At 48.3% G+C, this 17,672-nt stretch overlaps 1 protein-coding gene across 1 annotated transcript in view; it reads left to right on the top strand.

Moving 5' to 3' along the window:
• Positions 1-739: 739 nt before the first annotated feature.
• Positions 740-17,672, top strand: part of LOC119862865 (cytochrome P450 3A21-like) — a 28,333-nt gene continuing 11,400 nt past the window's right edge. The window contains exons 1-9 of the mRNA XM_038420285.2: positions 740-956; positions 4,578-4,671; positions 7,198-7,250; positions 9,743-9,842; positions 10,390-10,503; positions 12,387-12,475; positions 14,494-14,642; positions 15,258-15,385; positions 17,092-17,179. Coding sequence (XP_038276213.1) covers positions 886-956; positions 4,578-4,671; positions 7,198-7,250; positions 9,743-9,842; positions 10,390-10,503; positions 12,387-12,475; positions 14,494-14,642; positions 15,258-15,385; positions 17,092-17,179 — 886 coding nt within the window. The 5' untranslated portion in view covers positions 740-885. The remainder of the gene's footprint in view (positions 957-4,577; positions 4,672-7,197; positions 7,251-9,742; positions 9,843-10,389; positions 10,504-12,386; positions 12,476-14,493; positions 14,643-15,257; positions 15,386-17,091; positions 17,180-17,672) is intronic.

The raw sequence follows: 17,672 nt of genomic DNA, 5'->3' as shown, positions 1-17,672 counted from the left end.
CGGCCATACAGGTAGTATATATATTGTGTGTATGAGGCCCACATAACACATACACAGCTGTGTATGCGGCCCTCAATGGTAAATAGGATGCGAACCACAGGTCTAAAGACAGAGGGTTGTAGCAAAATTAGACAAGAAAAGAGAGTGGGTAGGTTATAGGGAGACAAATGGTCTGCTTCACCCATCTAGCCTGGAACCCTTTGGCTGGGTGCCACTTGGGGAGTTTCTGTATAGCACATCCTCTCGTCCTGTTCTCCTCTGACCCCATTCTAGGCAGCATGTCAGAGAAGTGGCTTTTTATCTCCATGTAGCACTCCTTCAAAACTTGATGCCCAGCACTGTTCTATATCGCAGGTTAGTTCAGAATGCTTGGAACCCCTAAGACTAGTCCCCACTCCACTCACCTAGGTGTTCCTATCAGCATGGGTAGACGAACAGAAACGGCCTTTTGGGTGCATTCACTGTTGCTCACTGGTTTAGCCCTCCCACTGTAGTCAGAGCAATGAGGTGGCCGTGCGCTGCATTTCAAGACTCCAGCACAGGGCACCTCTCTAGCTTAGGAAAAAGGGAAGGCAGCATGAGGGATCTTACGGGTAGGTTGGCTACAGGCCAATAGCCTTGCTAAGGCACCTCAGAGCTCAGAGGATATTGAGGGAGGTGATGCAAAGAGAAAGCAGATACAGTTGTTCTCAGGCACTCAAGGGAGAAGTCCATTTGAGGGTTAAAGATTGTGCAGTGAGAGTAAATAACAACTTAAGTCATGTGACCAGAAACATCCATTGCAGAAAACCTGCTGTACTCAGCTGGAGGGCTGAAAAACTTTATAGAGCAGAGAAGCCTCTTTGGAGCTGAGAGTTGTTCGCTTGGAGCAGACAGGGAGTTGAGATGAATTTCCTTCCGAGTTTATCCCTAGAAACCTGGATTTTACTCATTGCCTTTGTGAGCCTCTTGATGCTGTAAGTAGAGCTCCACCTCTAACTGGCGACGGGACAGGGGATCTTTTGTGGGGTTTGGCCAGCACTTGCAAGGCTTTTGGGTGAATTTAGCGGAGGAGCAGACGAGGGAATTAATGGACATTCAGCTAGAGAAGAGGGACAGGCCTTCCTAATAGGGACGTGCACGGCCTTCACTGGACTTCAGGGAACTCCTTATGGTTGGAGAAAAGAGAAATAGGGGGAGAGGATAATACACAGAGGAGGGGGGAATACCTTTTGCCAAAGAAACTTGGCAGAAGACACTCTGGTTTGCATCTTGTTTACTGTGAAGCAGAGCTGGTCCTTTCGGTCCCACAATCCTGTGGGCACAGCACCTCCCCCCTTCAGCTCCCCAGTTTGGGTTGGCTATAAATACAAAGACAGAACCTGACTTTCGGTTTAGAAAAAGATAACATCTCTCACTTGTTCCACAGGGACCCTTAAGGTAGGTCTGCGCTACAACGGTGCTGCCAGCGCAGACACTTGCGACAGCAACAGAAGGGGCTTTTCCATCAATTCAGAGAATCCACCCGTTTGAAAGGTGGTAGCTGAAGAATTTTTTCCTCAGTCTACCTTAGGTTGGCTTAACTACTTCTCTCAGGGGGTGTGACTTTTTCACACCCCTGGGCGACATAGCTAGGTCGACCTACGTTGTAGGTGTAGACCAGACCTTAGAAATGTACCTAATGCACTAGTGGCTTGCAAGCTCTGTGGTAGCCATAGTTCAGCAGGCAGCATGACCTCTAATTGCAAAAGGTGGTAGCCCAAAAATATGAGAGGCAGTGAGGTCTAATGGCAAGGGACCAATCCCAGCTTGGATACTGACTCTCTGGGGCTTCAGTCAGGACACACAGGCCAAAGTGCTCAGGCTAAGGCTATGTCTACACTGTTATTAGACATCTGCGGCTGGCCTGTGCCAGCTGGCTCGGGCTAAGGGACTGTTTAATTGCGGTGTAGATGTTCCGGCAAGGAATGAAGCCCAAGGTCTAGGATGCTGTGAGGTGAGAGGGTTCCAGAGCTCGGGCTGCAGCCTGAGCCCAAATGTCTACATCACAGTTCAACAGCCCCTTAGCCCAAGCCCGGTGAGCCCAAGTCAGCTGGCACTGGCCAGCTGTGGATTTTTAATTGCAGTGTAGACTAAAGTAGGTCCCCCAGAACGGAAAGGGGAAGGTTTACGTGGCTAACCTTACAGCCCTGTTTGTAAGTGCTGGCCTCCCCTCCAGGACTGAGGCCTGGAACTCCTCTGGCTTCTCTCCTGGCTCTGTTGTTGTGGGGAAAGATGGTGTGTCCAAAACAGTAACAACCACCCTTTATACTGTATTGAAATAAAATCTAAATGCTTCTTGCAAAAGAAGCAATGCCCCATTCAGGTCTTTCATGCTGCTTCACTGAGCTAAGGTAGCAAAAGCACAGGGAACAGAGAGGGGCAATCCACTCTGCAGGGTCTCGTGCCCATCAGCAGGGTACATCTGGGATCTTTCCAGCTCACCCTTATCCAGCAAGAAGGTGTCATGTCCCCGCACCAGGCACATTGGGGCAGGTTTCCAAATCCTTCGTACCTGCTGGGGATTCCCATGCTGCGCCCTTTACACGTTGGCAACGGAACGCACTTTGTGCCCTTATAAAAAAAATTACAAGGGTAACAGCTCCAAACTGCAGAGCCCCTGCTGAAACTGCTATGCTTTGGGCAGTGACTGTATGCTGCTTTGTCGGAGCACTCTGACCTGCATTTTAAACACCTGCACTACTTCATGTAGGAGGCCACGTGGAGTAACATGGCAAGGAAGCTAAGGCAGACTATTGGGACCATCTGGAAGCTGACTCCTTGCTGAGCACTGCAGGGGACAGTATCTGTGCAGTGATGAGCTGCCAAAATCTTAACAACGGGTTCCCTCTTCACCCCACGAGGGGGTCGTTGCCCACCCCCGCCCCCCGGGACTCCTGCCCCATCCAACCCCCCTGCGTTCCTTGATGCTCCCCCCAGGACCCCTGTCCCATCCATCCCCCTCTCCTGTCCCCTGACTGCCCCCATAACCTGGCAGGAGGGTCTCGTGGCCAATGTAGTGGGTGCCCATCCCACCCCTAAGAGCCAGAGGTACCTGCCGGGGGGTGAGGTGGGGAGTCCCGGCGGTGCTTACCTGGGACACCTCCCAGGAAGCATCCGGCAGGTCCCTCTGGCTCCTAGGGGCGGGGGAGCGTAGCTAGGGAGGGAGCAGGGAGAGCGGCCGCTCCCCTCACTGATCACATCAAAAGTGGCGTCTTAGGAGCCAACTCTCTGGGTGCTCCGGAGCACCCCCTCTGCTTCCGCCTCCTCCCCTGAACGCGCTGCCCCCCTCTGTTTCTCCCCATCCCACCCGCTTCTGCCTCCTGCCCTGAACGTGCCCCCCCCCGCTTCTCCGCGCGCCACCCCGCTTCCGTCTCCTGCCCAGAACACGCCGCCCCCCTCTGTTTCTCCCCGCTCCCCGCCGGCTTCCCGCGAATCAGTTGTTCAATGGGAAGCCAGGGAGGATTGAGAAGCAGGTCGGGGCTTCCCGCTCAGGCCAAGGATGGCGGAGGTGAGCTGGGGCAGGGAGCGGTTACCCTGCATACCCACCCCCCTGCCCGAGCTCACCTCCGTTCTGCCTCCCTGGGCCTGAGTGGGAAGCCACTGCCTGCTTCTCAGCCCCCCGGCTTCCTGTGCGAACAGCTGATTCGTGGGAAGCCGGGGGGGGCGAGAAGCAGAGGGGACGGTGCATTCAGGGGAGGAGGCAGAGGTGAGGTGAGCTGGGGCCGGGGGTGGGGCGGGGAGCTGCCGGTGGGTGCTCTGCACCCACCAAATTTTCCCCATGGGTGCTCCAGGGCTGGAGCACCCATGGAGTCGGTGCCTAAGGCGCCACTTTTGGACGGTTAAATTTAGAAGCCCTTTTAGAACCGGTTGTTCCTCGCGGAACAACCGGTTCTAAAAGGGCTTCTAAATTTAACAACTGGTTCTAATGAACCGGCGTGAACCGGCTCCAGCTCACCACTGTATCTGTGACACAGAGAGCTGGTACAAGGCCCTCCACGCTGTTCAACTCTTGCATAGGGTAAGCACTTAGGGGCTGCAAGCTGATCTGTGAACAGCTGAAAGCCATGGTAAGAGCCTCTGCACTGGCCCCTTGTAGTACCAGTCAGAAAGCCATGCATGGGCTGCTTTACGCTGATCCCGTGGCTACTGTATCCTGCATGACTAGCGCTGAAGGGATGTGGAATGCTGCCACATTCCAGCCCATAGACAGGAACAGCAGCTGCCCCTCACCCTAGCACTGGACTAGGGGGTGGGTCCTCTCCCCTCACTCCACCTGCATGGAATATGATCATCTGGGCTTTAGTTGGGTGGAGAGGATTTTGCCATATGGAGAATGGCACAAGAAGGTAAATGCGACTGCAACACGCTTATACCCTTCTCACTAGACAGAGAAGGAGACAACTAGACAAAGCCCTGCTCCTTCGTACATGCGTTCTCTCTCCATTATTTCAGAAGTACCTAAGTGACAGTGACAGTTGTTTAAACCATCAGCACGAAGGCCATTCACATATAAATGACCCTATCGCTCATGTGTTTGCTCTCTGTTTGCTCCGCAGCTATGGGATCTGGCCATACAGATTCTTTAAGAAGCTGGGTATTCCAGGGCCAAGGCCTCTACCTTTCATCGGAACATTTCACGAATACCGGAATGTGAGTGGTGGGAGTTTACGCTACCTGCCCATTCAGAGGATAATGGCTCTTAGCTAACCTGTGGTCGTAGGGTGGGGGGGTGTCTCTGCCTTGCTCCTGTGGGAAGGTTTAGTAGAGGGTCTATGCCTGTTGTCTATAGGAGACTCAGGGCATTTCTTCATGGGGACCTTCAGGAAAGTTAAACTGAATTACTTCAAGGCATGATTCTGAAGTTCCTTAAAGGGCCACTTTACTTCTGAATGAAGAACATCAACAGAGGGGTTTAATTTGTTTTAAATAATGCACTTTAAAGTCACCCCTTTAGTTAATTCATCTTTCCTGAGTGTTCCCGTGTAGATGTTCCCTTAGAGAGGAGAATTGTACCCCAACCATGGGAGCAACTTGGCTTCAGAACTTTAGGAGAGGGGAACTGATGTCAAGTCTGTATTGTGGTTCCTAATTCGCCATTGCTAAACTCTGGTCTAGAGTAATAGTTAGGTCAACATAGCTACACCAGTCAGGGGTGTGAAAAATCCACACCCCTGACTGACATAGTTACACCAGCCTAACCACCCGTGTAGATGCATTTTTGTCCAAGGAAGAATGCTTCAGTGAGCTGTAGCTCAAATAAATTCATTAGTCTCTAAGGTGCCACAAGTACTCCTTTTCTTTTTGCGAATACAGACTAACATGTCTGCTAATCTGAAATCAGTTGTTGTAGCTACCATTGTTCTGGGAGGTGGTGTTGCTGCCCCAAGAGAAAAAGCCCTCCCGTTGGTATAAGCTGCATCTATGCCACAGCGTTATGTTGGCATAGATATGGGCAATGTTGTGCAGACCTACCTTAAGACAGCAGTTTGGTTGGGTTTTTTTTTTAAAGACGAGGAAGCATTACTCAAGCCTGGGTTCTTGTGTGTCCACCCGATCCAGACATGGGCTCTACACTCAGTCATTTCAGATGAAGCCTTAAAACTCAAAGCCCTACCTGTTCGGCATAGACATTAAAGGTCTCATGGCCCTTCTGGCAAGCCCAGCAATTACCTGGAGTCCTTGGCTAGAATGTCCCCTCCCTTCACTATTTTGCAGCATGCTGTGTGTGACTCTGGAGGAATTGCTTTCCATTGGGGCTTGTAAAGCACTGTGGGATCTTTTGAGAAGATACGGCCTCAGGAGGTGTAAGACACTGCCCCCGGGCACTGGCGAAGTTGGTGATATATTTCACCCACCTCTTTATTCTCAGCCACCTGTTTTCCTCCCTAGTTTCTCCTCCCCCACTCTTGGTGCATCCCTGCAGCAGCTAGGGACCTTTGGAAACCAAAAGCTCAAATTTGTGTACAATGTTCCCAGCCCTGCTTGTTAAGGGACAGAGCGCCATGGCTCTTCATGACTCTGGCATCCTGTGTGGTCGTGGTTTGCACTAGCTACTGAGGAGAGGCCAGCAACAGTCCCTGCAAAAACCAAGCTTCTCTCAGGTATGTCTGCACAGCTGCTGGAGGTGTAATTTCCAGCTCAGGTAGATGAAAATGCACTAGCTTCAATTGAGCCAGTGTGCTGAAAATAGCAGTGTAGCCACGGCAGCCTGGCCTAACCGCCCAAGTGTTTACCCAAGGTCTTGAGTGGGATTGTACTCGGAACAGCTAGCCCACCTCACTGCCCATGCCATTCCAAACATTACATTAAGAAAAGGAGGACTTGTGGCACCTTAGAGACTAACAAATTTATTTGACCATAAGCTACAGCTCACTTCATTGGATGCATACAGTGGAAAATGGCCCACCTTGATTATCACTACAAAAGGTTACCCTCCTCCGCCGTCCGTCCACGCTCTCCTGCTGGTAATAGATCACCTTTCCTGATCACTCTTGTTACAGTCTGTATGGTAAGACCCATTGTTTCATGTTCTCTGTGTATATAAAATCTCCTCACTGTATTTTCAACTGCATGCATCCGATGAAATGAGCTGTAGCTCACGAAAGCTTATGCTCAAATAAATTTGTTAGTCTCTAAGGTGCCACAAGTACTCCTTTTCTTTTTGTGGATACAGACTAACATGGCTGCTACTTGGAAACCAAACATTATATTGAATCTTTTGTTAATTACACTTTACACCTGAGGGGAGGAGAGATGTTCACGTCCGAGAAAGATACACGGTATGCCACGGGAAATAGCTTGTCCCTAAAATGCCCCTAAAAATAAAGCATTGACAATTTTTTCATGTGGTTTTCCCTTATTTCCATCCAACAAAGATGGTCATCCTAAGTGTAGGATGGATTCACACTTAGGTTGGATTCACACTAAGGGATTGTCTTCCCTGCAGAAAAAAAGGTGTGTTAGCTAACTCAAGTTAAGAACACACCCTAGTTTTGGCAATGAAGACGTATCTGCTCTTCAGGGCAGCCCATCTTTCCCCTCTGCCCACCTGACCCATCTCTGCCATTTATTTCTAGTTTGCTGCAGAGAATTGTATTCCAATGAAACCCAAGCTGCGGCCATCCTTTGCTCACTGTTTACCTGCAGACATCTAACCTCTCTGTCTCTCTCTGGCAGGGAATTCTGAATTTCGACAAGAAGTGTTTCCAGAAATATGGTAAAATTTGGGGGTGAGTTTTCCACTGCACAAAATCTCTAATTCATGGTGAGATCTGGGGAGCCCCCAAACAGAAAGATTACACCCTTTCAAAGGGCCATTGGCCATTGCAACCTCTTTTTCTCCACATAATGCTCTATCTTGGCATTTTAATTCCTGCTGTGGTAGGCTAGATCACAGGGGAAACCCAGGTTCACCAGTCTCAGTTCCTCTGTGCTGAAAATATAACTGAGGCTACTGGAACACACTGAAATCTTCCGTTGTGTCTCTCAAAGGCTCTTTGTAATGTGGAGTGCTCATCTCAAGAGTGTCCCCTTGATGCAGGAGTTTTCATCTTTAGCACCCCTGGCAGGCTATCTGTTTTTGGGCACCATTCAGCCCCTCCTGCTGAGAAGTGACTAGACCCAAAAATAATAAATGTCCAAGTGCAGTCCAAAGTCCCAGAGTCAGCCTGTCCTCTGGGTACTGTGCTCAACTCTTCCCTGGGGATCCACTGCCTTTCTCCAGCTCTGTCCCACCCAACCTAAGTCTCCCTGAGGCCTCTAGACACTAAGGGTACATCTACACAGCGAAGAAAAACCCGGGCTAGCCAACTCGGGATCGCGGGGCTGTTTCATTGCTGTGTAGACTTCCAGGCTAGGGCTGGAGCGCAGACTCTAGGACCCTGCAGGGTGAGAGGGTCAGCAAGCCAGCCCTGGTCAGCTGGCCCGGGCCAGCTGCAGGTTTTTCTTTGCTGTGTAGAGGTACCCTAACAGTGCCCTTTGCAGGAGCCTGCTTGCCTGAACTCTCTCAGCCTATTTATAAGGCCCAGGTGTCTGTGGAGTTATCACTCCATCCATTTTCAGTCCCATCCTCTCTGGCTCACAAGCTAGGATCTGATTATTGCCCAGGTGGATTGAATGTGCCCAACTGGCCTTTAACCCTTTCACCCTATCACACTCTTCTCTCACCCTTTGTTTCCGGATGGGGTTGTAACGCTCTGATCAGTGTTGGGATGATGGCAGATAGAGCTCTGATCTTTTGTTTGCACAGCAGCTTAGAAAATAGCCCAGTCCTACCCCCTCTGGGCCAGATTTGACATGGCACTACAGCCCCTTGTGCCAGCTAAGGTTGTAGGGCAGGCATGAGGGCCCCCTCCAGGAATGCCTCCAGCACAGGGAGCCCCTAGACGTGACTCTGAAAGCTAGGCGGAGCTGCTCCCCTACAATCACCGGGGCATTCTGGGAAATGGGGTGGGGGCATAGCAAGGGTTGGAGGAGGCATGGCTGGGCCCAGCCTGCTCCTTGAAGATTCAGCTCCCCTGCCAACCCCCATAGGGGTCATTGTAGTAAGACACAAATTTGAGCGGTTCTCAGGGCTCCTGTACCTGTGCTGGGTGTCCCAGGGAGGCACAAACTGCCTCTCTCTGTGCTCTCCCTTGTTCCTCAGCAGCAGCACTTTCAGAGATGCCATTTCTGTCTGTGGAGTGCTTCCCCTTTCACCTAAACCTGAGATAATAGCATCTCCAGTCAGTGCAGTCCAGACTGTACCCTTGTGCTCCGAGTAAGCCTTTCCAGCTTAGGAAGGGAGACTGCCTTTCCCCAGCTTTACAACCCCCTCAAGAAATCATGGCTTCTAGATCCCAAAATGAGCCTGAAGCCTTTGAAGTTGCCATTCTGTCTGGCCCTCACAGAGCAGAGCCCCAGGCTGCTGCTGCAGGTTTTTATCTTGCATATCAGCTCCTCCTACAATCAGGGCTTGAGCTACCTTTTAGTCCAGACTGCCTCTTTCACAATGCAGGTTTTGTGTGGATAGAAATACAAGAGGCTTTCTCATCACATTTCCCTTAGGATCCTCTCGGAGGGAAATTGTTGCACAAAACTCTGAAAAGTTTCATGAGCTCAAAACATTTTTAAAAGATAAAAGTGCTTGTGATATCTGAGACACACACATGCACCCCTGGCTCTCCCGCTCCTGGGCCCAAGCCTTGGATTTTAATGTATTTCTGCATACTTCAGTTTGAAAACAGACACTGCAGATGTTTGGGTTTTTTCCCCCTCTGTTTGTCTGAGAAGCTGTGCAGAGAAATCCATTTTTCTTCCATTTGGGCTAATCAGGGTGGATTTATTAACACCAGGTAGCAGCAATGAGGGAAACAAAGAGAGATCAGACAGCACAATCAGTACAGTGATAATTAGCACCCCCCTGCCCAAACACATCCCGCTTTGGCAATGCTGTTCTCAGCAGTGCAGATATTTGCTAGAAATGCTAGATATCAATGCTTGGAACTATTCCTCCACCCCCATTTCTCCTTTTTACTGAGTGATAAAACAAATCTTATCCCTTTTGATGGGTTTTAGGGGAGTTTGCAGGGGCCGGGGGGGGGGAAGGGGGTGAGAATTGAGGCCCGTTGGTATTGGGCATTGTAAATTAGTTTGGATGATTATTTATTCATAACTAAGCCAAGACACTCCTGCTCTATCTGATACACGCAAGGGATTGATTCAGAGTTTCTCTTTGGCCTAGATTTTTTGATGGCAGGCAGCCAGTCCTGGCTATTCTGGACCCTGTAATCATCAAAACCATCCTGGTGAAAGAGTGCTATACCCTCTTTACCAATCGCCGGGTAGGTATCCAGTATAGGCCTTTCCTATGCAGACCTGATGCAGCATGTGTGTGGTGGCAGGGTTTCTCCTAGAGCAATGCAAACTTTCAGTAACACAGGCTGCTCACAGGACAGGCCTGGGAGACAGGACACCAGCGTTCTATTCCCAGCTCCGCCATTGACTCACTGTGTGACCGTGGGCAAGTCACGTTCCATCTCTGTGCCTCAGTTTCCCCATTTATAAAATAAAGGTAATGACACCGATCTCACAGGGGGTTGTAGGGCCTGGTTGATTGATATTTGGAGTGCTTCAGTTCAAATATACTGTAGCATTGCACATAATTCATTCCTTCACCCACCAGGCAGAGAAAAGCCTTTGCTTCCATATTGCAATAGTACGATAATGGGCCTGATCCTAGAGTTTCCTGGTGCAGGCAGCAGGGGTCCCATTGCTAAGTCATTGTGGGCACAGTCAGAGTTCCATGTTCAGGACGACCATGTGAATGTGCTGGTTGAAATCCTATGCACTCTATAAACAGGTACCTTTTACTTTATTCTCCCCATTTAGGTCTTAGGTCTAAGTGGAGATTTTGAGTCTGCCCTTACAATAGCTACTGATGAGCAGTGGAAAAGGATCCGGTCTGTGCTCTCTCCAGCATTCACCAGCGGGAAGCTAAAGGAGGTGAAGTCCAGATTACATTAATAATTCCAGCTTGGGCTAGTGGCTTGAAGGCTATTTGGGTTTGGTGCCTCAATACAGAGCCACCTGGAAAATCATCTTGCTGTGCCACCCGTCCCCTTGCCGGACTCATTTTCCAAAAGGGCCTCCGCCAAAAGCAACCATCCTTATGGGCATTTCAGCAACACGATGTTTTTTTAGTCAGGGTGAGGGTGGTGGGTTTTTCCCCATTCTGCCCCTCATCATGGCTTTCTCAGTAAGGAACTGACCTCTGGGGAATGAAATGGCTACATTCTCTTTCCAAGATTTGACATACAAGGGTATGGCAATCTGTTGCCGGGGATCCCACCATTGACCTGAGATTTCTTCTTGCTGATCCTTCTTCATGAAGAGGAAGGCAGCACAATGGGTAGATCTTCAGTCGGAGCGCTGGGGGTGCAATTCCAATCTTGAGGAGATGTATTTCTGCCAACTGAGATCCAGCTAGCATGCTAAAAATACAGTGTGGCCATGGGAGCATGGGTGGCAAGACAGGTTAGCCACCCCAAGTGCGTACCCATCTGAGATAATAGGTACATACTCGGTCACTCTCACCGCCACAGCTCGTCACCTGCACACTGTAGAGCACCACCCTTCTTTTACCTTTCCGTAGGCTCAACGCATAACGCCGGTTAATTTAGTCAACCTGCCCTTACCCAGTTCTTAGGATTCAGGGCATAATCTTCTGCGGGTTTGTGGGGCCTTTTACCAGTGAAAGATCCTTACACAGTAATATCCTTAACCTCTATTTATTAACAGTTATCAAAACACAATACACACACTAAGCATACAATGTTCACCACTCCCAATAAGGCGGATGAATTTTTCCTGCTGGCCAGTCAGGGTCAGGTCATCTGGGGCTCCAGCTTCTGCATGATATAATTGGCAGGGTGTTGAGGTCTGTTAGCTCTGATTTTGGGCCGTGTCCTGAAGTTAGGTTCCAAAGAACTTCCTTTTGGACCCCAGTTTATATAGTGAAACTTGAGTCCTCCTTAGCTGTACTGTAACCAATCATTTTAAACTAAAGTACTACCAAACAGTATTTTTCACCAATCACAGCCCATTACAAAACAATTCTTTAACCAATCACACCCCACCACCTTAGTTGATTTAAATCTTGCAAAATTAGTTATTCAACAGACAGAAACAATTAAAGAATCAGAGACCTACAGATAAAGTTTACAAATGGTGCAAATCTAAATGAAACACTTTGATTTTGTCAAAATGAAACATTTTGTTCAGCCCAAAATGAAATGTTTTTCAACTGTTCGGTTTGCCAAAAATTAAAAAAAAAATCTTGTTTTCAGTATGACCCAAAACTGTTTTTTCCCCTCGATTTTTGGGAATTGCCCCCAAACCAGAAAATAACATTATTTGCCCAGCACTAAGAGTGGGTGCTTGACCGCTGATGCAAAAGAACATCCATCTCCCTTTCCACACTGTAGTCTGGAAGTGCACTACATGGGTTTCTCAATCCTTTTCAGCTATGCTCTCCCTTCAGGAAAGATAGCTACAGAATCTACCCATGTCACTGATGGACAGCACGTTGTTGGCCTTTGCACCACGTGGTGCTTTCTGAAGGGGAAGCTGGGTGTGTTGTTGCGGGGGACAGAACCCTTTTTAGTTCACACCCAGATGATTCGGTGGACAAACTACAGAGATAAGAGCAACCCTGTTTTTTCCCAACCATGTCTGAGCCCTGGCTGTAATGATGCCCCTCTCAAACCAGAGTATTGATCATTATTAGGGGACAGCCAGCAAATAGCAAGGCTGAGTTACCTAGCGGTGACCCTGCCTCAGGAACCGGAAGGCATCTGCAATGCCTCTTGCTTTGGTTTGCATTTCAGATGTTTCCTATCATGAATCGCTATGGAGAGATTTTAGTGAAAAACATCCAGGAGAAAGTGGATAACGATGAGTCCCTGGAAATGAAGAGGTGAGTAGCTTTGTTGGGCTGGCAGGAAAGAGCCGGTGTTCACAACACGTATGGGGAGCAAGTCTTGGGAGTTCATAAGGGAGCCTCAGCCCCAGAGTTTGGTTTGGCTCTAGCTTACCCTAAGCATGCTGCATTTCGTCTCTGTGAAGTATAGCTGAGTTGGAGAGGCCATGATAGCCTTCACACAGCATCTTCCACTCAAAATGTCCATCACACTGTAAAGATGAGTTTACTTTTATTTAAAATACACATGGATATCCTGATGCTTCCACAATAGGAACCAGGCCCCCACAAAGATATTTCCACATTCCCACTTTTCTCCCCCACCTTTCCTGAGATGTGACATGAAGACGATCTCCATAACAGTCCTGCTCATGGCACGTTTCTCGGTTGCACGCTGCCCCTCTCTGCCCGGATCAAACCAGACCAGTACTAGTCAGTACATTTCTGTGGTTTTGTCACTCTACCAGCTGTTGGAGGGTAGGAGTAGGGGGGCACAGAGTCTTGCTGGGGATGGGAGAAATCAGGCCTTTCCTAGAAGCAAGAACAACCTGCAGACGGGGAAAAAGCATTTTAAGGTCATTTTAACAGTTGCTTTTATAGATGAGAGGTGTGTAACAATGCTGGTTCTGGCGGGACTCAACTGAGAGTGCCAATTCAGGACAAATTGCTTAAAGCAGGGCCAAGGCTGAGGTTTCTGTGCACACCAAGGCAAACCAAACCAGCCAAACACAGAAGACTTTGGTTTTACCCCACTGGCTAACCACATGTCACACAAGCAATTCCCTTAGACACCCCAGTTTCCCAGTATCACCACCAGTGCCACTCGTTATGGGGACAAACGGTTAGGAAAACCAATACCCCAGTAAAAGAAAAAAGGTTCTCTCGATCCCAAAGGACCAAGCCCCAGACCCAGGTCAATATACAAATCAGATCTTACCCACAAATCACACTGTTGCCTATCCTTTAGAATCTAAAATCTAAAGGTTTATTCATAAAAGGAAAAGATAGAGATGAGAGCTAGAATTGGTTAAATGGAATCAATTACATACAGTAATGTCAAAGTTCTTGGTTCAGGCTTGCAGCAGTGATAGAATAAACTTCAAATCAAGTCTCTGGAGTACATCCACAGCTGGGATGGGTCTTTCAGTCCTTGGTTCAAAGCTTCAGTGTAGCAAAGTTCCTCCAGAGGTAAGAAGCAGGATTGAAGACAAGATGGAGGAGCTGCAGCAGCTTTTTATATTCTCTTGCCATGTGGTCTTTCTTTCTTTGTTCCAAAGACAAGCTGTCCATCACATGGCCTGGAAAAACCTCAGAGTTCTGTCCGTAGGCATGTCCCTGCATACCTTGCTGAGTCACAAGGTGTCTCTGACTTCTCTCAATGGGTCAGTTGTACAGCTGATGGTCCTTCATGGGTCATCAAGCAGGCTAGGCAGAGCTGACACCAACTTCTCTGGAGTGTCACCCAGAAGCATAGCATAAGTTTGAAATACAGACAGTATAGAGCCAATATTCATAACTTCAACTACAAAAATGGTACACACATATAGACAGCATAATCATTGTCAGCAAACCATAACCTTGTCTTAGACACCTCATTTGACCCCCTTTATATAAGATTTGGTGCCACTACAGGACCTTGGTTGCAATGATGATCTATAAGGTCCCAGATTATGTCAATAATGTCACAAGGTTCTTGATCTGAAATGCTGATGGAATTTAGAGCATGTTCTTTGCTACCGTGCAGTTCAGCTCCATCCACCTACTATCCAGTGTGCTGGGCTCATAAAGAGAGAGATTGAGGGCAATTTAGTCATAAAGGGAACTGGCAAAAACTGGGGAAATGTGTCCTGTTCATACCCAAACTGGGGCAAGGACTTGATTTTGACAGGACCAAGGTGCCAGGGTTTGGGGGGATATTGAGTCCTTGAGGAGGGGAAGTTCTCTGTGCTGAGGATTCTCCCAGGGAGGATCCATTTGTCCTGCTGAGTTCCTTGCATTCATTTTCTTCTCCTCAGCATCTTCAGCACCTACAGTTTGGATGTGGTGGCCAGCACTTCATTTAGTGTGAACATTGACTCCATGAACAACCCCAACGACCCCCTTGTCACCTACATCAAGAAGTATCTCTCATTCAATTTCTTTAACCCACTGCTCCTGTCAATAGGTATGAGGATCCTACACACCTAAAGACTCAGACTCCTAGATTAGTGCCTTAGGGCCTGTGTACCCTATCACCTATCATCTCCTTTGGGATTTCAGGGTCCCCTTCACTTTTCAGGCGGTGCTCAGCCCCTCATATGATCAGGCCCTCCCTGACAGATTTGTAAAGATACTTATATAGAGAGATTGTCCCCCATTCTTTTGGCCAGCTCAGTCTGCAGCACCCAGGAAAAATAGCTGGATACAGAGATAAGATGGAGAATTTTTATTCCCTTGGCAGGACAACTACACTGAATATGGCACCACAGTTGGCTAAGTAGAGGGGTAAAAGTCAGGAGATTCTCAAGTGAAATTCCCACCCACCCCACAGTGGTGGACTCCTGTTATCCCTCTTGACCAGGGGTCTGAACTAGGTGAAGTAAATTGGGAGTCACCAGTTGTCATTAGAGCCAGAAGCACCGGAAAAAGGTCATTTGGCAGGCTAGTTGTCCTTGGCGAGTTACCCAGACCCTGCCCCCTCTCCCGCTGTGCCTTGGAGCACACATCCTACTGCAGCCCTCTTTGCTGAGCTGCAGCCTGTTAACCACGAGGGGAACTGTTTCCTTTCTCTCCTTTTCAGTGATGTTCCCCTTCCTCATCCCAGTGCTGGAAAAGATGAACATGAGTCTGTTTCCCTCGGGCTTCCTGAACTTTTTCCTCAACATTATCCAGCGCATCAAGAAGGAGCGGCGGAAGAATGACCACTCGGTTAGTCTGGCCCACCTCATCTTCCTTAGCATGCATGCACTTGCTCTGAGAGTATGACTAAGTTGGAGAGGTAATTTCCAGCTCCAGGAAACAGACCCGTGCCAGCTCCGATCGAGCTTGCGTGCTAAAATTAGAAGTGTGGCTGCAATAACTCAAACAGCAGGAAGGGCGAAGTGCCCTGTCATAAATATAAAGGGAAGGGTAAACACCTTTAAAATCCCTCCTAGCCAGAGAAAAAACCCTTTCACCCGTAAAGGGTTAAGAAGCTAGGATAACCTCGCTGGCACCTGACCAAAATGACCAATGAGGAGACAAGATACTTTCATAGCTGGAGAGGGGAGAAACAAAGGTTCTCTCTGTCTGTGTGTTGTTTTTCCAGGAACAGAAAAGGAATGGAGTCTTAGAATTTAGTAAGTAATCTAGCTAGATATGCGTTAGATTCTGTTTTGTTTAAATGGCTGATAAAATAAGCTGTGCTGAATGGAATGTATATTCCTGTTTTTGTGTCTTTTTGTAACTTAAGGTTTTGCCTAGAGGGATTCTCTATGTTTTGAATCTGATTACCCTGTAAGATATTTACCATCCTGATTTTACAGAGATGATTCTTTTACTTTTTCTTTAATTAAAATTCTTCTTTTAAGAACCTGATTGCTTTTTCATTGTTCTTAAGATTCAAGGGTTTGGGTCTGTGTTCAGCTATGCAAATTGGTGAGGATTTTTATCAAGCCTTCCCCAGGAAAGGGGGTGTAGGGTTTGGGAGGATTTTGGTGGGAAAGACATTTCCAAGCGGGCTCTTTCCCTGTTCTATATTTGTTAGATGCTTGGTGGTGGCAGTCATAAATTCCAAGGGCAAAAGGTAAAATAGTTTGTACCTTGGGGAAGTTTTAACCTAAGCTGGTAAAAATAAGCTTAGGGGGTTTTTCATGCAGGTCCCCACATCTGTACCCTAGAGTTCAGAGCGGGGAAGGAACCTTGACACACCCAAGTAGAATTGCATCCAAGACTCTAGGTACGTTCTCAGGTGGCTAGCCCCTCCCGCTGCTCATGCTGCTGTGGCTATGGTTCTGTTTTTAGTACGCTAATGCAATCGGAACTAGCCCAGGTATGTCTCCTCACGCTGAAAATTGAGTAGTCATACCCTTTGTGGGGAAGGTTTCTGAGCCCGTTCCCAGAGGCAACACTCCATAGTAGCTCTCAGTTTGTCAAATTTGGGTGAGACTGGATAAGTGTCCTGCTCAGGCTTTCATGAAAAGAAAGTAATCCCTTTGCTCAAAATGGGTCTCCAGCCTGCACCTTAAGGAGCCTCCTAGCCATCATACTTAGAGGTCTTCCTTCACATCTTCCTTATACTGCTGGACTGATGGAGGAACTGGGGCTGAAGCATCAGAGGGGAAGCCTGTGAAGGTGTGATTATAGCGCAGGTGAGCATAGCCCACAGTAGCTTTAATTTAGTTAGCATGGATAACAGTAGTGAAGATGGCAGCATGGGCTTCAGTGCAGGCTAGCAGCCCCAGTACAAGCATGCAGGAAATCCTGGGTATGTACTCAGGTTGCTAGCCTGCACTGAAGTCCATGCCACCATGTCTTTACTACTATTGTTACCTGTGCTAGCTAGATTAAACCTAGCACAGGCATGCCTACCTGCACTGCAAGCACACCTTCCTTTGTGCTGTAGATCTGCCCTGATTCTGTCCTTCCATTCCCAGGTCCGGGTGGATTTCCTGCAGCTGATGGTTGACTCGCAGAGCTCAGATGGCAGCTCTGAATCTAATGAGAAGACACACTCCTATAAAGGTAAGGCTGCAGGCCCCTCCTCCTCCCAGCCACTAGCTGGGATATTTCATATAGGGTTTTGGAGGGGCAGGGTTTAGTACACATCAGCAGAATGACCAGAAATTCCTTCCCTCCCACCCCTGCCAAAGCAAGTTCTGTGCTTTCCAGAAATCCATGCTGTGATCTGGATCTCTCTCAGAAATAGAGAAAGAGAATTGACAGCTGGAGTTTCAGAGATGCTGAGCACCCACAATCCCTACTGAAGCCAATGGGAGTTTTCAATTCTCAGCGCTCTTGAGAATCAGGACAGTAATGATTTGTGCTGCATATGAAATGGGATAGAATCAAACCTAATGAGCGAGGGGCAAATCCAGAGGCAATTAATCAACCAAACTGGAGTGTGAAATCTGAGTCAAAGCCAGCAGGGCAGATATCTCAGGAGTTGACCCTAGGTGCTCCAAGTTGCTATAATTTAAAAAAAAAATCCTTATTTCTCTACCCTTGTCTCTTGCCA

Source organism: Dermochelys coriacea, chromosome 10 (genome assembly GCF_009764565.3).
Source record: "Dermochelys coriacea isolate rDerCor1 chromosome 10, rDerCor1.pri.v4, whole genome shotgun sequence".
Classification (NCBI taxonomy): domain Eukaryota; kingdom Metazoa; phylum Chordata; order Testudines; family Dermochelyidae; genus Dermochelys; species Dermochelys coriacea.
This window is presented reverse-complemented; position numbering and strand designations above follow the sequence as displayed.